The sequence below is a fragment of the Xiphias gladius genome, chromosome 8 (assembly GCF_016859285.1).
Source record: "Xiphias gladius isolate SHS-SW01 ecotype Sanya breed wild chromosome 8, ASM1685928v1, whole genome shotgun sequence".
Classification (NCBI taxonomy): domain Eukaryota; kingdom Metazoa; phylum Chordata; class Actinopteri; order Istiophoriformes; family Xiphiidae; genus Xiphias; species Xiphias gladius.
The window spans coordinates 28,565,568-28,583,400 of record NC_053407.1 but is presented as its reverse complement, the minus strand read 5'-3'; the positions used below and the strand labels follow the sequence as shown (position 1 = coordinate 28,583,400).

The window sequence follows — 17,833 nt, the reverse complement described above, 5'->3', positions numbered from 1 at the left end:
CCCCAGAAGATGCATTGTAATGAATTTAGTCATGCGTTAACTTTTCATTTAGTGTCCTCACCAGGTACAAATCTCACCATACTTCGCTTTACAACCAAATACTCAGCAGAGCACATACCTCCACCAAAGCCAAATGTTGATGGAAATGTCAAAAAAAGCCCTGTCTCGCAATGTTAAAGAAAGTGATAAAAGAAAAATTCCTGGGTCCGCTGCTTTAACCGAATCCACACCAAAATTTAATGGATTTGTCCCTGGCCCAAGTCCCATCCCTCCCCCAAGTTTGGTGCAAATTGGTCCATTCTTTTCTTAAAAAAAACAGTAACCGGTGATCACAAAACCTTTCTGACAGAGGTAACTAATGAACTTCCCACCATCCTCAGCTATATTTTATGTCTATTGGTAATTAGCAAATGCTAGGATTCTCACGTTAAAATAATAATATAACTATAGTAAACATTATACTGCTAAACATCAGCATATTAGCATTTTTATTGCCTGCGCTCCATTTGGCTGTGCTGCCACGATGGGTGGAAAAACCTGCCTGAATGGGACACAGGAGGCAGGTATGATGTGAATCTTTATTAACTGATAATCAAACTGCATTAAGCGGTGGAGATGTTGTGGTGTAAAGTCATTACTTTGGTGGTACATGTTTTTGTAGCTTTTAAATGCTGCCAGAGACAATACAGTATCTGAGAGATATGTGTTTACTAGTGTGTTTTGTTTACCTGCCCCACAGAGCAGTTCATTCAGGTCATCATGGCGAATTGAGACCACGGTCAACTAGCGGTAGTTGGGTCATTGTGAGCATGTTAGCATGCTGACATTAGCATTTAGTTCATATATCCATTGTGAAATGTATTATATCAACAGAGTTACAACATTTACTTAGCATTTACTTATCCCTCAGAACCGCCAGAAGCTGTTGTCAGGTCACATAGAGTGCATGTGTCTCTGATTAAGCTACAGTAACTAAACTAAGTCAATAGGCAGACTTTTTCAAGTTGGTTGACATAGCTATCGGTTTTTTTCATGACTTAGCTGCAGGTCATAGAGAAGAGAGCAGACAGAGCTAAGTGACAACTGGAGCTGAAGGGCACTGTCAGATGTTGAAAGGTAATATCCTGCAGGGGGCAGAACTCAAGCACTTTATAAGGGTGTCAGCACAGGTGGAAGAGTTCACATGTGGGCAGCTGGTTTGCTTTTGTGGACGTACACTCTGCACAGTCATTAATACTGGGCTGCCTATACAGTCTGCACGGAACCTTGAGGCATTGGGCGGATGAAGAAATATGCGTCATTTGGACTCTCTAAGCTATGCAGACACAAAAAGTACATCTGCTCAGAATTTATAGAAGTTAAACCTACTCCATTAGGTTTCAGTAAATGAACAGCAGCTTGTTTCTGTGACTCAAATGAAACCATCGATGCCAAAGTGTCGTGTAAAAACGTTGAGGCACAAATTGGGTTCATGTACATAACAGCACACAGTACAGTATAATCGACATGCTCTTCATCTGGCTTCCAATAAAGTCCAATAAATGATTTATCATCTGTATGTGTGTTTGTTGAATGAATCAGTGATGGAGGTGGCAACACACACACCGACCGCAGACCTCCTCCTCCTCCTCCTCACGCTCTTCTTCTCAGCTTCTCTTTTCATCATAATGGGCTCTCCTTTCTCCTAATGGCCTCACAGAAATGCCTCGGTTAATTTCACACAATATCGCCGATGATTCACCAGAGGAGCCTGGTAATTGGGGGAAATATTCCTATTCAAACACTTCTTTAGTGGCAAGGCTCTCATTGTTTGTCACACTGTGAGCCTGAGGTTAAAGACTGACGCTTGTCAAAAAAAATAAAACTCCAATCAAAGTGACACTCTACCCATGATAGATCATTCTGAGATTTACTTAAGCTTTAGGTCTTTCGAATGGATTCTTCACCATTTAGAGTTCCGATTAGCGTTTTTGTGACCGTGTGGACCCTCCTGTCAGCCAAATGTGATCACATACAGTGGTATGAAAAAGTTTGGGCATCCCTGATAGAAGAAAATAACGGAAAAGGGCCAGAAATAAAGGTTTGGGCTAGCTGCATGGCCAGTACTTATTAACACCCCCTTTGGCAAGTATGAAAGCCTGTTCTTGTGCTTTCTGCAGCAGCTAAGAGTCTTTCAGTTCTTGTTTGGGGGATTTTCACCCATTCTTCCTTGCAAAAGGCTTCTAGTTCTGAGATTCTTGGGCCATCTTGCATGCACTGCTCTTTTGATCCAAAGATTTTCGATGATGTGTCGGTCAGGGGGGACTGTGTTTTTTTTTTTTTTAAATTATGATGTGATGCTTGCTCCCACAATTGGCCGGTATTTAATTGAATCCACTCATCCCTCTAAAATGAAATGTTCCCCGTGTCTCTGGCTGCCACACAAACCCAAAGACTGATCGATCCGCCCCTGTGCTTAACAGTGTGAGAGGTGTTCTATTCATGAAATTGTGCACGCTTTTTTTCCTCCAAACATACCTTTACTCATTGCGGCAAAAAAGATCTATTTTAAATTCATCAATTCACAGGACTTGTTTTAAAAAATGCATCACGCTTGGTTAGATAGTCCTTTGCAAACTTCTGACACAGAACTTTGTGGTAAGGACGCAGGAACAGTTTTCTTCTGATGACTCTTCTATGAAAGTCATTTGTGCAGGTGTCGCTGCATAGAAGAAGAGTGCATGACCACGACAGAGTCTGACGAATCTTCCTGAAGGTCTTTTGCAGTCAAATGGGGGTTTCGATTTGCTTCGCTAGCAATCCTGCCAGCAGTAGTCTCAGAGTGCTAGTAGTAGTCTAAGTAGTCTTTGTCTCCCAGACCTCATCTTCACCTCCACCCTTCCTGTTAAGTGCCATTTCTTAATTACATTACGAACTGAGGAAAGGGCTACCTGAAAACACTTTGCTATCTTCTTATAGTCTGCTCCTGCCTTGTGGGCATCCATTATTTTCATTTTCAGAGTGCTAGGCAACTGCTTAGAGGAGCCCGTGGCTGCTGATTGTTGGAAAAGGTTTGAGGAGCCAGACTGTTTATAAAGCTTTGAAATTTGCATCACTTGACCTTTCCAGACGATGACTGTGAACAAGCAACTGACAAGCTGATTAAGGTCTGAGGCCTTGGTAAAAGTACTGAGAGCTCAAATCTTTCAGGGTGTCCAAACTTTTGTATGGTGCTCCTTTCCATTTTTCACTATAAACTTGTTGAAAGGAAAAAATACACTAAAAACTTAAAATGTTGAAAGGAATGTTTCATCTCTAACTTTATGCCTTTTGGAGATACTCCCTTGACTATTCAGTGACAGAAATTTTGAGCAGGGGTGCCCAAACCTTTTCATGCCCCTGTTGCTCTGACAACAGATCAGAACCGTTGTGAGTTAAGAACTTTGAAGGTGTAATGGCTTAGAGTGAAATGAAGATTTTAAAAGCACAAGCATGAGCCATGATATTCTCAAGGGGCATTTTTGGCGGTTACCGGAGCCAAAAAATGTTTTGTGTCTTTTTAATTGAGTTGGGGGTGTTTCCATTCACTTGAACAGAGGGTATGCATTTGAATGTATGTGAAACCTTTTGAATGGCAAACATGTGTATGTTATACCCTTTTTATACACTACACGCATGTATGATGCAGGTCTACTGTGGTATCAGCATTACCATGGCTATAGTGACCATGATAATATGCTGGAATCTGGTGTGTAACCTTTAGCATGTTTGCATACTAATGCTTTTAATTGAATCTCAGATGACACTGCCTTGTACTTCAGGGGCATGAAATACGTGGCAAGGTCACAGATTTCACTTATATTTTGTGGTCTAAAGCAGTGGTTCCCAAACTTTTCTGTTTAGGCACATTTTGAGCTGTTTAGGCACCTCAAAATGCAAAATAATCCGGAACTGTATATCACAAGCAAAGAGAGGGGAAATCAGGGAAAGGTTTTTTGATGTGGCACTGTAGGTACCAAAACATAAACTCACAGCAGTTTACACAACATGAGCAAAAACATTTCTTGCCAGACTCTTCTCTATTAAAGAGCAGCAACAGAATCTAAATTTAACCTGATCTAAATTTGATTTTTACACCTCAGTTGAGAGTTTTCACACACTTGCCAGGCTCATCACACAGGAAAAAAACCTCTCACTTGTTCCTGAATCACATGGTGTCTATTTCTTTTTGTCTACATAGGTTTTGTCTATCTGATGTTATCAATGTTTTAGTTCAAACCAAGCTTATCAGGAAAAACACTGAGGTGTTATCGCAGGTCAAACACACTGGAGGTGGATGAATACACTACGCTCAATGTCGAGCAGTTCACCGATCACAATAAAGGACAGCGAACTCACTCAGATGCGTTTACCACAACAGACCTCTCATGCAGCTGATCAATCCAATGAGACCAGATTCTGAGTTCTGAAGAACAGCTGCCAGGATACTCCAAAAACCCGAACCGTATTAGGATACTCCAAAAAATCAGATCCATATAAGCACACTACAAAAAGCTGATGCTAAACAGGATACTCCAAAAATCAGATCCTTACTGTGACTTAAGACAGATCTTAAGTGGGATTTCCAAAAATCCTGTTCATATATGGGATATTGCTATAAGAGTGGAGACAAACACCTTGGGACATTCTGAATATTAAAGACTGTAACGCCAAAGATGGCGGTTGTATAACACTCCCCAAAAGCCAAATTGATGGCTCTCTCCCTTTTTCTGCTAACTTGTCAGATTTCCTTCTATGGAGTGCTCGTCTCACCCTCGTCAGAATTTTGATACCAAAACAACAGCATGGCTTATGTTCAGCTAACTTAAAGAACCCTGCTGTATCTTTTTGGGGTTAGTGGACTGTGCGACCCTACAGGACCATCATAATTTTGTTTAGAAATAACATAGATTCATTGATTCAATGAGTAATTGATAAGTTGATCAAAAGAGGTGACTTATCAAGCAACAATATCAACCATTCTCTGCTTCCAGTTTGTCCAATGTGAGGATTTGCTGCTTTTCTCTTTCATATCATCATAAACTGAGTATCTTTGGATATGAAGGGGCTTTTTTTTTTTTTTTCAATTTTCTGATATTTCAGAGACATAAAACACAATTAATTAATTAATTCAAGAAAAAAATAGATTAATAGATGATGAAAATAATCCCTCGTTGCATCCCTGAAATATAAACATTGTTTTGTATCGCTCAGCCCTTGACTGAAACAGACTCTGCTGCTGTGGCCTTAAGATCACAAAGTTATGTAGCTGAGAACATCTGGTAGTGCTGCATTGAAAAAGACGTTCAGACAAATAAAAACATCGATGCACATCAACTGAGAGCTTCTGCTGAGGGCTGGGAGCTGAGCGAAGGCCAAAAAAACCCACCAAACCGAACAGCTCGCAAACATCCAAGGCCTTGAGGCTTTAAAGATTTGAGACTGGTTTAAACTTACAGTGATGTTAAACTCAAGGTTACAACAAAAGTTCCTCTACAAGCAAAGACAGAAGAGAAATATGTCAGTAAAAGTTTGGCAGGAGTGTTGTGGCCCTCCAGTCAACACTGGTGTACCAGATGTCAATGTCTCAGAGCATGTGCTCTGAGCACAACAGAAAGGCACTGAAACCACTCAGGGGTCAGTACAAACTCCTTTGTCTTTCTTTCAGTCCTGTGTATAAACTCAAACAGCGGCTGAGGTCAAGGAATGTGGTCTCCATAGCTGTAATTTCCATAGCTGTAATTCAGTAATTTCTCCTGTTAGAGCAGAGTTATTGGTGATTACAGGGTGGACGTCCTTGTAGGGAAACACCCAGAAGGACAAACGAGCTCCCGGTTTTCTGCCAGCTGTCCTCGGCTGGTACGGCCCCACATGCCGCTTCATACTGATTATCAACACATAAAAAAGAAAAGGACAAAGATCCCGGGGTGCTGAGAAACCAAGAGTTCCATAAAAAGGAAAGAAGGCATTCATGGCTGAGAGTGCCACAATTTTTAGAAATAAGTCTGTTTCATTCGGCGACAGACAGCTTTTACACTGGACGGGACATTTATAAAGACGGTTGTATGATGAATTGATGCATCTCAGACAGTCATTCAATCTATCCACTCTCTTTTTCCAAGTTCTTTGAGAGAAGGAGTCAACATAGGAAAGCAAAGACAACACACAAAATAAACGATCAGTATTTGAAATTTCGAAATCATCTGAAAAAATTCACTAACACGTGGGATGAACTTGTTATTATTTTTTTAAGAGTAATGTCTAACAGTGTATTGCATTGCATTGCTCTCTCTCTCCCTCTCTCTCTCTCTCTGAACGCACCAGAGTGAACATGTAATAAATATTATCAGTGAACAAGTGCTGTTTCTTGCCATGGTGTTCAGGAGTGGGTTACTAACCATTTCTGATCTGAATGGCAGTGATTATCGTATCAAGAAGCACTGACCCATCTCTCGTACTGCTGTATTCTTGTATCATCTGACTGGTACTCTCTTGTGCTCTCAATTTACTTGACCTCTTTTCTGGGGCCGCCCAAAAAAACTGACAAATGTCACTGCCACCCTTCCTCTTGCTCAGGATGACACTCAAAGTGAACACTAACAACAACAAACTAATAATGCTATTTATAATAGGAAAGTACAGTTATACAGTATTCTATATGCCATGAAGGAAAGCTACTACTGTCTACGTGAATTACACATGCAGCGCACCACAAATGATTGACACTTTACTCAGACTTCACGTGGGCCTTCTGACAGGTTTATGCCCGCGAGCACCATTGCTGGTCGCCGAATATGTGGCTAATTAACTTTCAACGGTAACTTAGGTATGAAAGGTAACATTAATGATGCTTGATGAATTATTACTTGCGAATCGGCCCCTTTTCAACCCAAAAAGTATGTTTCCGCTCCGTGCAATTACCGACACCTTTTAGAAAAACATTATTTATTTCCACACTAACAGTTCCAGCGCAAAATGACATATTGACGTTAACATTTCCTTTTCAGGCATGTCCTGGCTAAAGTGGAGTGTTATTATTATCACCGAGTGGGGGGTTGAGCATATTGGAAGGGTCGACATTCATCTCTCCGAGTCAGTGTGGAGTTTAAATACATCTGTCTAATGTGACAGACAGGTCAAAAGCTTGAGAAATGCTTTACAAACTGATGTCAGTGTGAATCATCCTAAAACGATGCATTCAGGGTTTGATGTGCTCAACGGAGCTTTGTAATAAAACTGTCTGAGAAAAACAGGACTGACAGCAGAGAACCTGCAGTGACACAACATCAGTGTGTGTGTCGATGCATGTGTGTGGTAGGTCCTGTAATTCAATGTGACTTCTGTTCAATGTAGTGTAATTTATGTGTTAGATACCTGAATAAAGATGGATGTGCCTCCTCGTTAGTCTCTCTCTCACACTTTCACTCACACACTTATACTCACACACACACACACATTCTCACTCACACTCACACACACGCTCTCACTCACACACACACACACGCTCTCACTCACACACACACACACACACACACACTCACACTCACACACTTTCACTCACACACACTCAAACTCACACATTCACTCAAACTCACACATTCACTCAAACTCACACATTCACTCACTCACTCAAACTCACACATTCACTCACTCACTCAAACTCACACATTCACTCACACATTCACTCACTCACTCCCCAGCAGACTCAGAGAAATCATTTCAAAAAGACTTGGGTGGATTTGTCTGGTGCTACATCCAATCTAACAGAAGCTAAGTGAATGTGAATCACAGTGGATGCAGTAACTCCAGACCAACACACACCGTTGGTGGTTATTTAGCAAGTAGGTGTTCGAAATCACATCATAAAAACCGGCTTATTACTACTCTCGTCTTATTTTGGTTGTGCTGTCCATCACTTCTACCAGAAATAATAACATTGTGTTCCCCAGCATCTGTCTGACTCCTTGTGTTTCTTGATTCGTCAGACTAGTTTTTTGGGCGTTTTCCAAACCTGCTTTGTTCAGTCCGATTTAATTGAACTCTAGTTCGTTCCCCCGTCTGGTACGATTAATTTGGATGGATGTGAACGCAGCAATCGTACTCGGGTGCGAGTCAAGACAACCATACCGAGACCCTTTGGAGGAAGTGCTCTTAGCAGGGTCACAAATTAATGCTGGAGGGGCTCATTTGGGGTGGGTACGTGATGCCACTACAATAAAACCAAATTACAAGGCGCAATCTGCAAGTATAGGCTGAACAGCTGCCGCAGCCGGGTGCACTTTGCTTACTGGGATGAGGACGAAAGAAATAAACAATTGCTACTAGCTAGTGAGAGAACGAATCGACGTGAATCAATGTTACTTTCTTGACATTTGGGCAGATTTTGGTTCGCCAGAATTTTCTCCTCTAAAAAGAAACTGGACCAAAAACGAGTTACATAAAGTTACCAGCTGATCCACTCTTTCGGATCACAGCAAATAAACTACAGGTTTGACAACGCCGTTGGGGATGTTACAGTGCTCCCCGATCTCAGATGTTGTCATTTCTGATAAAATGATGGACAAACTCACAAAACGAAGACCCAAATTGGAGTAAATTGGAATTAGCGTCTGAGATTCTTCTTGTGAGCTTGGGGGAATTTTGACCCTCAAGGTCGGGAACCACTGCACTAAACCCACAACACGCTCTCTCTCTTAAATCACAAAAGTGTTTTACAGCAACATTAAAATATTAATGTAAAGTAAAACTTCTTGTGTAGTACCATGAAGTAAAGAAAAAAAAAAAACTGGTCTAATGAGCGGCGGAGCTCCACAGCTGTATGTTAACGAGTCCCTGTCTGCAGCACCTATTAGAACATCTGAGAATCAAAGAGGATCAGAGCTGCAGTTTCACTTCCTAAAGAACGAGGAGGAGAGAGCACGAGATGGAGATCCTTTTTAAAAATTCACAATGATTACTGCGCGGAGTGTGATCTGAGGTGAGCCCGAGGCGCTCCGAGCTGCAGAGAACAAACTGGTTTGTTTTGTAGAACAGACAGTGAAATAAATGTTTAACGTAAAGACAGAGGAACGAGATCAACGCCGCACTGCACGGTAGGGAGGCATAAGGTTGAGAAACGCTGGATGAAGTTGAAGCTTGTGTGCAGCTGTGGTTAGCTAAAGTTCTAACCCCAGAGCAGGGACCTCTTTTGGGCCAGGACAGTAGTTTCTCCAGTCAAAAGGCAGGTTAAGGTTCCTGAGTTCCTAAAAAGGTCCCTAGACTCCCGGAAAAGTTCCCGTCATGGATAATGACTAAAAAAGGGTGGATACTTCAAATAAGCAGTAGAAAAATAATTTAGTTTATCCGAATTTAGCCCTTGATGGCTCGGGCCAAGACAATGCGGAAGCCTGAATAATGTCATGGAAGTATTTAAAGGTGTATCCTTTACTTTTCTTTTGATATCAGCTGACATTCCTTAATTTATCACAGCCCACAGGTCAAAGTGCTTTAAAAAAATAGGCAGATAAAGACATAAAAGAGAATCACAAACAAATTCAAAGTATGTGAATGGTCTTAGACCCATCTGTCCCCTAAGGGATCTTTTTTTTGTATTTTCATCTCTGCAGACATCTCAACACAACTCTGAGCTTTTCAGTAAAAAGTGACTCTAACCAGGTACGCATTCATACTAAACTCAGCATAGGAACAATTCCCTGAATGTTTATGTGACTCCGACTACAAGAGCCACCATCCATCATTGCTGTAGGGTCAAACAAACATCCAGCAGAAACACCGACGGCGCTGTGTTCCTGACTGATTCCTATCAGATGATTCCGTGTGCAGGCAGCAGGTTTTACATCAGGAACAATCCCTTTGTCTTACTTTGAAATCTGAGAAAGCTCAGCAAACATGACCTGTTTCTATCCTTTATTTACTCAGGAAAGTTGACTGAGGCTGTGAGCTTTTTTTCTCCTATACTTACTTATTTTCATTTCTTTTGTTCGTTTTTTACAAACTTTATTTACAAGCTCATGGCACAGTCACTACATGCCTTATACACGTTGACATTCCATATTCAAAAGTAAAAGTATTTCTGTGGACTTTGTGTCCACAGAAATGTGGACACAAAGTCCACATTTCTGTGTTCGTTATTAACACGAAATCAAGCTACAGAAACCTAAGATATCATTAGGAAACAAAAACTTTATGAGAGTTGTTTCTTCTGAAATTACTCCATCACAAATGAGCATTTGACCGTGGAAATTTGTGTCTGTTTGATGATATTATGAGATCGAGGACGTGGCAGCAGAATAAGTTTGTCATCATTTCTCCAACTACCTCGTTCACGTCTTCTTTAGTGAATAAACTGAGTCATCAGCATAGGCTGAGGTCGCCTGAACAGCAAATGCTGCTAGATAAATGTGATTGTCCGGAGCAGGACAGAATCTTCCTGTCACTCATATTCGACACAGATTTAAAAACATAATGATCTGAACTCAAACACACCGCCAGTCGCTCAAACGCCGCCAAGTTTGGCTGAGCCCAAAACTCTCTCTCTTTTGTTAAGAGATATGAAAAGCTAAATATGATCATCACCGCTGGAGCTCGGACTATTGCTGAACAGTTGTGTAAAAAACGAAAAATAGAAGGGAAAGGTTTTTACCCTTTGTGAAATTTATGCTCTCACATTTTCACATTTGGACCTGGTGTGCAACTGTTCAACAGGCGTTAACCCACAGTAAATGTCAGTGTAAGAATGGATGGAGGAGAGTGTCAGTGTTCCCGGGACATAAGATCCATGTTGATGGGACATTCTGAGATTTAGTAACGTCAGTGATGTGTATAAATAGTGTAGGTGATTTTTCACAGGTGGTGTCATTCCTGTTGATTTCCCATGTCCATTGATGAAGAAGAGCTGGGTTTTGGTTTTACGTTCCCGCTGTGCTTTGGGTGATGTAAACATGACCATACTGTCTCAAAGTGCAAGATTAAGGTCAGCAGCAGTCTATGCAAAAAAAAATCAACAACAATGGAGGACAGTTTGGAAGAGAAACTGTTTCCACTGCTGTAATCTCAACACTAACAATCTCCTCGAATGTCTTCATGCTATGAAAAACCTGAATCGATTCGGCCTTCACCTGCCTTATAGTGGATGTACTTACTTATCTGTGCTACTCAGCCAGGTACACAAAAAGCACTCAAACAAGTATGTGGATAATACTGCTCAAGTAACAGCACTTGTCTGTGTGTTGGTAAAAAGCAAGTACATCAAGAGTCTGAGCTTTTTTGAATTAAATTAAATATATAGATCTGCATATGGACGAATCATACTGCATTAGTTGTTATCAATTCCTGTTTCTAGACAAAAATCATTAGATTACTTTCATACAAGAATAGAAAATGTCTAAAAATGGTGATTATAAGGGAAGATCTGAAGTCATAAGGAACATTTATTCATGATTTATAAACAAAGTTATTGATATTTATCCTGTGGACCACTGTGTCTGGAAGGAGTAAGTTCTGTTTAATCCAGCAGTATGTGTCTGATGTCTGCAGGTTCACATCCGCCTGATTTATCACTGAGAATTAGAGATGAAATTTTGATGCAGAAAGTGTCAATAATTCTAATTTATGCTTTAAGTTGTAGCATAGCGATATATCCTGTTCACGATTTCGTTTTTGTCAGTGAACTCTGACCTTCAACTGACTGGCGAACTCCATGTGGTTGTCGTAGACGAAGACGTTGGCAACGAGGTTCGCTCTCTCCTTGGAGGGGGAGGACCGTCCCTCTGTAACATTCGGCTCAAGTGTCACCCTCAGCAGAGTGCGAGGACACCTAGTCCCGTCCCACACCTGAAAAACCCAAAAGCACGACATAGATGATGAGAATCTGCCTGACCAGTACAGGAGACAGACGTTTTCAAACACTGATGGTGGTGATGGTCAGTTCATCGATTTGTCTGTCCAACTCTTCGGTCCAGGAATTTGGTCCAAGGCAAACTGCTGTGCAGCATCACAGAGGATGTGTTGCATCCTCATGCTGCCACAGCACTGCACTGAAACAGACTGAATCAGACTGCTGCTGTACCCATTATCATCATCAGACTGTTTGGCGATGCGACATTTTGCAGCCCCGACAAATCTAAACAACCTTTTGTGTCTTGTGTCGAATGTATTCCTAAATGTAAAACACACACAGTGACAAGTAAAACAGAAACATATTCACCTCCACTGTGTTGAGGCGGAGACAGAAAAAGACATATGTATGACGTCCTCAAAACCTGGACTAATACAGTAGAACCAAAGCTATCAGACTGGACAGATACCACAAGAAGGAAGTCAGAAAGTTAGTTCTGTATTGTAAAGGATTTATCAGTTCATTCATCAAAGAAAAAAAAAACAACAACCCAAAAACGAAGAAACAGTGCATCTTTTTAAAACAGGAAAAACCATCAAAAAACTCACTTTGGAGAAGCTGGAACAAGAGAATGTTTTGTGTTTTTGATTGAAATAAAACAACAATCAAACGACTAATTGATCTACTCTTGACTATCAAAATAGCTGATTATTTTTTGTCAGTTGACTAATACATTATTGTTTAAGCTCTAATACATCCAAGCTTCAATGTGAGCAGGCTGTAGCATTTTATCCACAGCGTCTGAAGACATTCATCCTGCCTAATCCTTCACTGTCAGATTTATTTGAGTTAAATTCGGCTGATGTACAATAAAGCGGTTGAGAGCAGGGAACGTTTAACGAGCTCTTGGTTGATGATGATCTCAGGTGCTTAAGGCGTAAAGATCTATTCTTCATCTGAAAACTTGTCATGATTCGGACAAAGATCCTCTCCTGGGTGTATGTGTCGTTGTGTAACAGCAGGCTGTTACAGCTCAGCGCAGCGTCAGAAATCAGCGAGAGCAGACTGGCAGCGGACCAGCACTCGCTGCCAAATCCTGTTCAAATTTATCTCCTCTTTCAGCCTCACTGGCAGGAAACCAGCCATCACTTACAGCCTGATTTCTGTTCTGAAAACTGAGGTGGCAGGTAAAACAGCTCAGGATCAAGATAAAATACATGAGACCTCCTCCCACTGAGGCCACTAGACAGTGAAGTAGATTTGCTACAAGACACAGGAAGAGTCAACGTAAACAGCTCCATTATTCCAAAGGGTAAAAATGACAAAACAAAACACAATATGAACTACATTAGTTTCCAAATCAAAGTAGAAGTAGTTGAAGGTTGTTTTAAAAGGAGGAACCAGACAACAACACAGCTTCCCAACAACACAACAAGTCACATTAACATCCACAACAAGAGAAAAATGTGAGCGTGGGTAATAAAAAGAAGACAGTAAGGACAAATGGATGTGCTCTGACAGTAAACAGCCTCCAGGGTAGCTTCCTGAAGGCTTGCTTCCCCTTTTCTAATCTTGTGTGTATGTGAGGCATGTTTCAGTATAGAGCAGTGATCACTAATCACTGATGATGTTGAGTTTGTTATAATGTGCTGCTGTCACATTTTGTGCATGCGACGCAACCTCAGAGATGCTGAACGCTGATTCAGGTCAAGGGTGGGCTGGGGGTTGGCCTTTTTCCTTGAATTGGGAACAAGTCCATGTAATAGCTTTTTCCTGAGCTTTTGACTCTCACGGTCTTAATCAGTGGATAGACAGCGCTCAGTTGTCATCATATGACCTACGTTTAAGAGATGCCCCAAGCCGCATTGAAATCGATCCGGGGTTGATCGGATCCTTCCTTTCTTTACTGTGTTCTACTGTGCTTTTTCCCCCCTCAGCCTGCTGGTGTTGCAGTGCGCCTCTCCTTCACCACAGCCGGGTGTTGTGTCAAAGTCTGTTTCTCCCTTCAGATAGTGTTTCCTGTAGCGCCCCCTCCATGGTTGTTGTTAGGGCTTAGTTTGGGTTATGGTTAGGCGTAGCAGAGATTACTGGTTGAGGTCAGGTTAATCATCTCGAAAGACGACGGGTTGGGGTTATGGAAAATTGACTCCGTCCTGACACCCAGAGTGTCAAAATACACACATTTCCAGACTTCTGACATCAATGATCATTAGCAAACACAGGCACAGAAAACATTCAGCTAGCAGATTCCTGTTCGGCCAGCGCTAAACATCGTTTTCTCCAATTAAAATGACAACTGTCGCTGTCGTTAACTCCGCGAGTTACTTGAAAACATGCCAACATGAAACGTGGCTGGCGTCAGGTTAAAGTGCCGTCTGCAGCAGGTGTCTGTACTGTAGGGAACAACCTCCACTCTGTGACACCACTGTACAACCCGAGGCTTTTGGTAGTTCCAGCAACGCCAACAAAGTGAGACGTCTCCTGTCTTAGCTGAAGGCGTCACTTTTCACTCATGTCATATCAATAATTTAAGCTTATAAACTTAATATTGTGAACTGGGACCTCCAGTATTTGGATCAAGTAGCTCGTGAAAAATAAAGAGTGACAGATTAAGTAGTCTACAGCCATTATTCCAAAGTGTCAGATAAGTTAATGTAAGTATCGGATCAGACAATATTAAAGGACTCTGCTTGGGATCTGGGCCAAAAAAAAAAAACTTGATCAGGATCTCCCTACTAAGTATGGAAGTTTAATCATGTGATAACGAGTGGTTGTGTAAACCAACTGCCCTTGAACTAGATTGAACTTCTACACTTGACTATCTGACTTGTTAGCCCCTAAAAAAGCCCCACATATCCCATTAGTTACTACTGCAGTATACCTGTAGCAGTCTACATCTGTACTTGTGAGAGCAGATTTTCTTTAGCTTTCTTACCCTCAGCAGGGTGCAGGTGGTGTCGACGGGGGCTTTGGCCAGCAGCTGGCAGGTCAGGTCGAAGTAAGCTTTGGGCTGAACGGCAGACAGAGTGACCGTGGGAACAGGGGGGAGGAGGGTCTGGCCGGCTGCCCAAGATCGCAGCTCCTCCACAGTCCGACAGTCGTCCTGGTCAAAGTGGAAGGAGCGGCTGGAGGTCCGCGCCTCCACGGCTCCACCCACCGCCCCGTCAAACGTCACCACAGAGAAACCGAAGGTGTTGACCAGCGTGATGGAGTTATTGAAGAACTGAGTCTGTGTGGAGAGACATGGTTTTCTTTCATTGCTGAGCTTTTCAGCTTTACTTCCTACGTTCCTGCTTTCAAAATGACAAAATAACATGTCGAATTTGAATTTGGCAACACAAGACATAGTTACTAAAAGAAGGAGTCTGTAATCCAGGCCGGACCTTGACTCTGTGCATGCGGACGATATCTCCGATTTGAAAGATTTTGGGGTGGTCCTCCAGCTTCTCACAGAAGATGGTGCAGCCGATCTTCTGGTTGGACTGATCGGTGATCTTCAGGCTGGAGCAGAAGTCTGTGGAAAGAAAAATGTTTCTTAGATCTCTGAGAGACAAATCCACGGTCCAAGAAAGAGACACAAGGACTGAACAAGAGTTCGGCTGCTCTGGATAACGTTATCACATATTCTGTTAATAGTGATGGAGTAAAACAAAACTGTGGTTATATGATGAAGAACAGGTTATGCATATTGATTATTGTTTTTTATGAAGCAAAATGTCACAAAATATTCACACTTTTAAGTCTTTCCTCTGACCTTCTCATCGTGCTTTGTGAAATAACCCAGCTTAGGTGATATTAAAGTTCCTTTACAAATAATTTTAATTTTCAAGGCAAGATCAGAATTTTCGGGTAGTAATTATCTCGTGTTAAACTGACCCTCACCGGAGACCTACCAATGATCAGCATAGGCAACTTTATCAGCCTGTATCATCTCATGCCAGATATATCAGTATCAGAGTAGACTTTGTTGAATAAAGTAACAGTAAAATCTAATTAGACAAATGTCAAAGATATGTTTGAGGTCATTTAGAAACAAAGTTTTTCCACCAGAGAACACGTACAATTACATTATTCCAGTATTAAAATATCTTGGACATATTTTTTAATTAAATGATCCTCATCAATGTTACGTGTCTAGGTTAAAAATTCATTCTGGCTCATTGATTCTTATACATAATTGAAACTTTTATATGCCCATATAAGAATCAAAAACCTAGCACTGATTAGCCCCTATCCATTATATGTGCATGTTCATCTGACATGATTTCATCTGCGTGAACGAGTGTGTTCATTTGTTTCTCTGTTGTCTGATCAGATGGATTCTTCTAACATCTCTGTTTGTTTTTAAAAGACGCCCAAAGGATCCACAGAGATGAGGAGGACAACGTTTGGACGGTTTGCAGCTGAGACTCCGCTTTCTCTTTACTACCTCTCCTGAACACACACACGCACACACACACTTCATCATCCTGTTCTGCGTGGCTGCTGGTTGACTCAGGCTGAAGGGTCCGGTGTTTATTGTGTTATCATCGCTTTCGTCTCTCTTCTTCTGTAATTCTAATCCTCTTTCCTCTGAGTGCTAACTGCTAACTGCCTCCTGCTCCTCAGGTCTAACGGCCTCCTCTGCGCTGTAGCTTCATGCTGACTTCAGCTGCAGAGTGTTAACGAGGAAATGAGGTACACGACTGAAGAATTCCTCTGGAAGTTCAGTGGATTAGATCAGTGCAGCCTCTTGTGTGATGTTAACAGGTACTGAAGATTTTAAGGCAGGACAAGCAGCCTGTTCAAACCCAGAAGTCCATTATTACACCATCGACACATAAACTAAAAATATGTTGTGCCATCCCGCTCCTCTCCGCTTCTTTCTACACCTTTCTGAGTGTGTTACAGAAGTAATCAAACATCTAAACCAAAGCTCTGCTGCAGCGTGCGCGTCTCCTCTGACTCAGCACTTGTCCAGCTTTTATCGCTTCGTGAAAGATTTTCTCTTCTTTTCTGTCCGTCGGCTTATTTCTGTCTCAGAGGAGGTGATGTGGTTTATGTTTCCAGGGACCCGTTTAACTATTAACTAATAACTATTAATTGTTATTACATTTTCAAACTCGTCTCCCAAAAAAAAAAAAAAAAATCTCAAACACAGCTGCTGAGCATCTTCACGCCTCTGTCCATGGTGCTGAAAAGGCTGAAACTTTCACATTTGTTTTGTTTGGAGGACAAACAAGTTTCATGGAAGAAGTATTAAAGCATTTCATTAATTTATAACTAATTACAATAGAGTAATACAAGTTCAATATAATTATGCATTAATAAATTTGTTTACAAATTGTTTATTAATTTATAATTAAAGACTAAATTACAAAGTAATTCATTTTGTGATATTTTTATGGGCAATAAAAAGAGGAATTATTAAAAGAATTTACAAATCAATAAACAGTTCAGATTAAAAAGGGATTTATGAAAACAATATAAAGTAGTCAATTCAAAAAAGTAAATCATCTAAAAATACATTAATGAATTCATAAATAAATAAATAAGGGAATATAAAAATGTATTTGATAATGCAGTTCAAAAAGAAAAATAAATGACTGGATTTTCAAATTGAATTTAGAATACAGATTTTAATCAGGCACATTAAATTTCCTTTCCTGTTTGCATTTCCATTTCCCCTGCTGCTTTTTCTTTTCCTATTAGCCATTTGATCATTTAGCTTCTCCTTTTTAGCCTTTCCGTGACACTTTGGGCCTTGCAGTGGTAAAAACGAGGTAAAACAATGCAAATTAGCCAAATTATTAAAATTATTTTCATTGTATTGGGATTTTTTTTAACGTGTATCTCTGACTTAATTTTAATGAAATTACTTTTTTGTCAAATGGCAACTTTATTCTAACAACACAGCACTGCATTTGCTTGACTTCATTCTCATAAAATTATGATATTTTGTAATAAATATTAGGGCTTTGTGGTGATATTGCTTTAGTT

The 17,833-nt window shown here is 40.9% G+C and overlaps 1 protein-coding gene across 1 annotated transcript in view; it reads right to left on the bottom strand.

Moving 5' to 3' along the window:
- pot1 (protection of telomeres 1 homolog) overlaps positions 1 to 17,833 on the bottom strand; it is a 68,401-nt gene that overhangs the window by 19,838 nt on the left and 30,730 nt on the right. The window contains exons 8-10 of the mRNA XM_040133846.1: positions 15,238 to 15,368; positions 14,790 to 15,083; positions 11,695 to 11,850 (exon numbers count right to left, since the gene is read on the bottom strand). Of these exons, the coding sequence (XP_039989780.1) occupies positions 11,695 to 11,850; positions 14,790 to 15,083; positions 15,238 to 15,368 (581 nt within the window). The remainder of the gene's footprint in view (positions 1 to 11,694; positions 11,851 to 14,789; positions 15,084 to 15,237; positions 15,369 to 17,833) is intronic.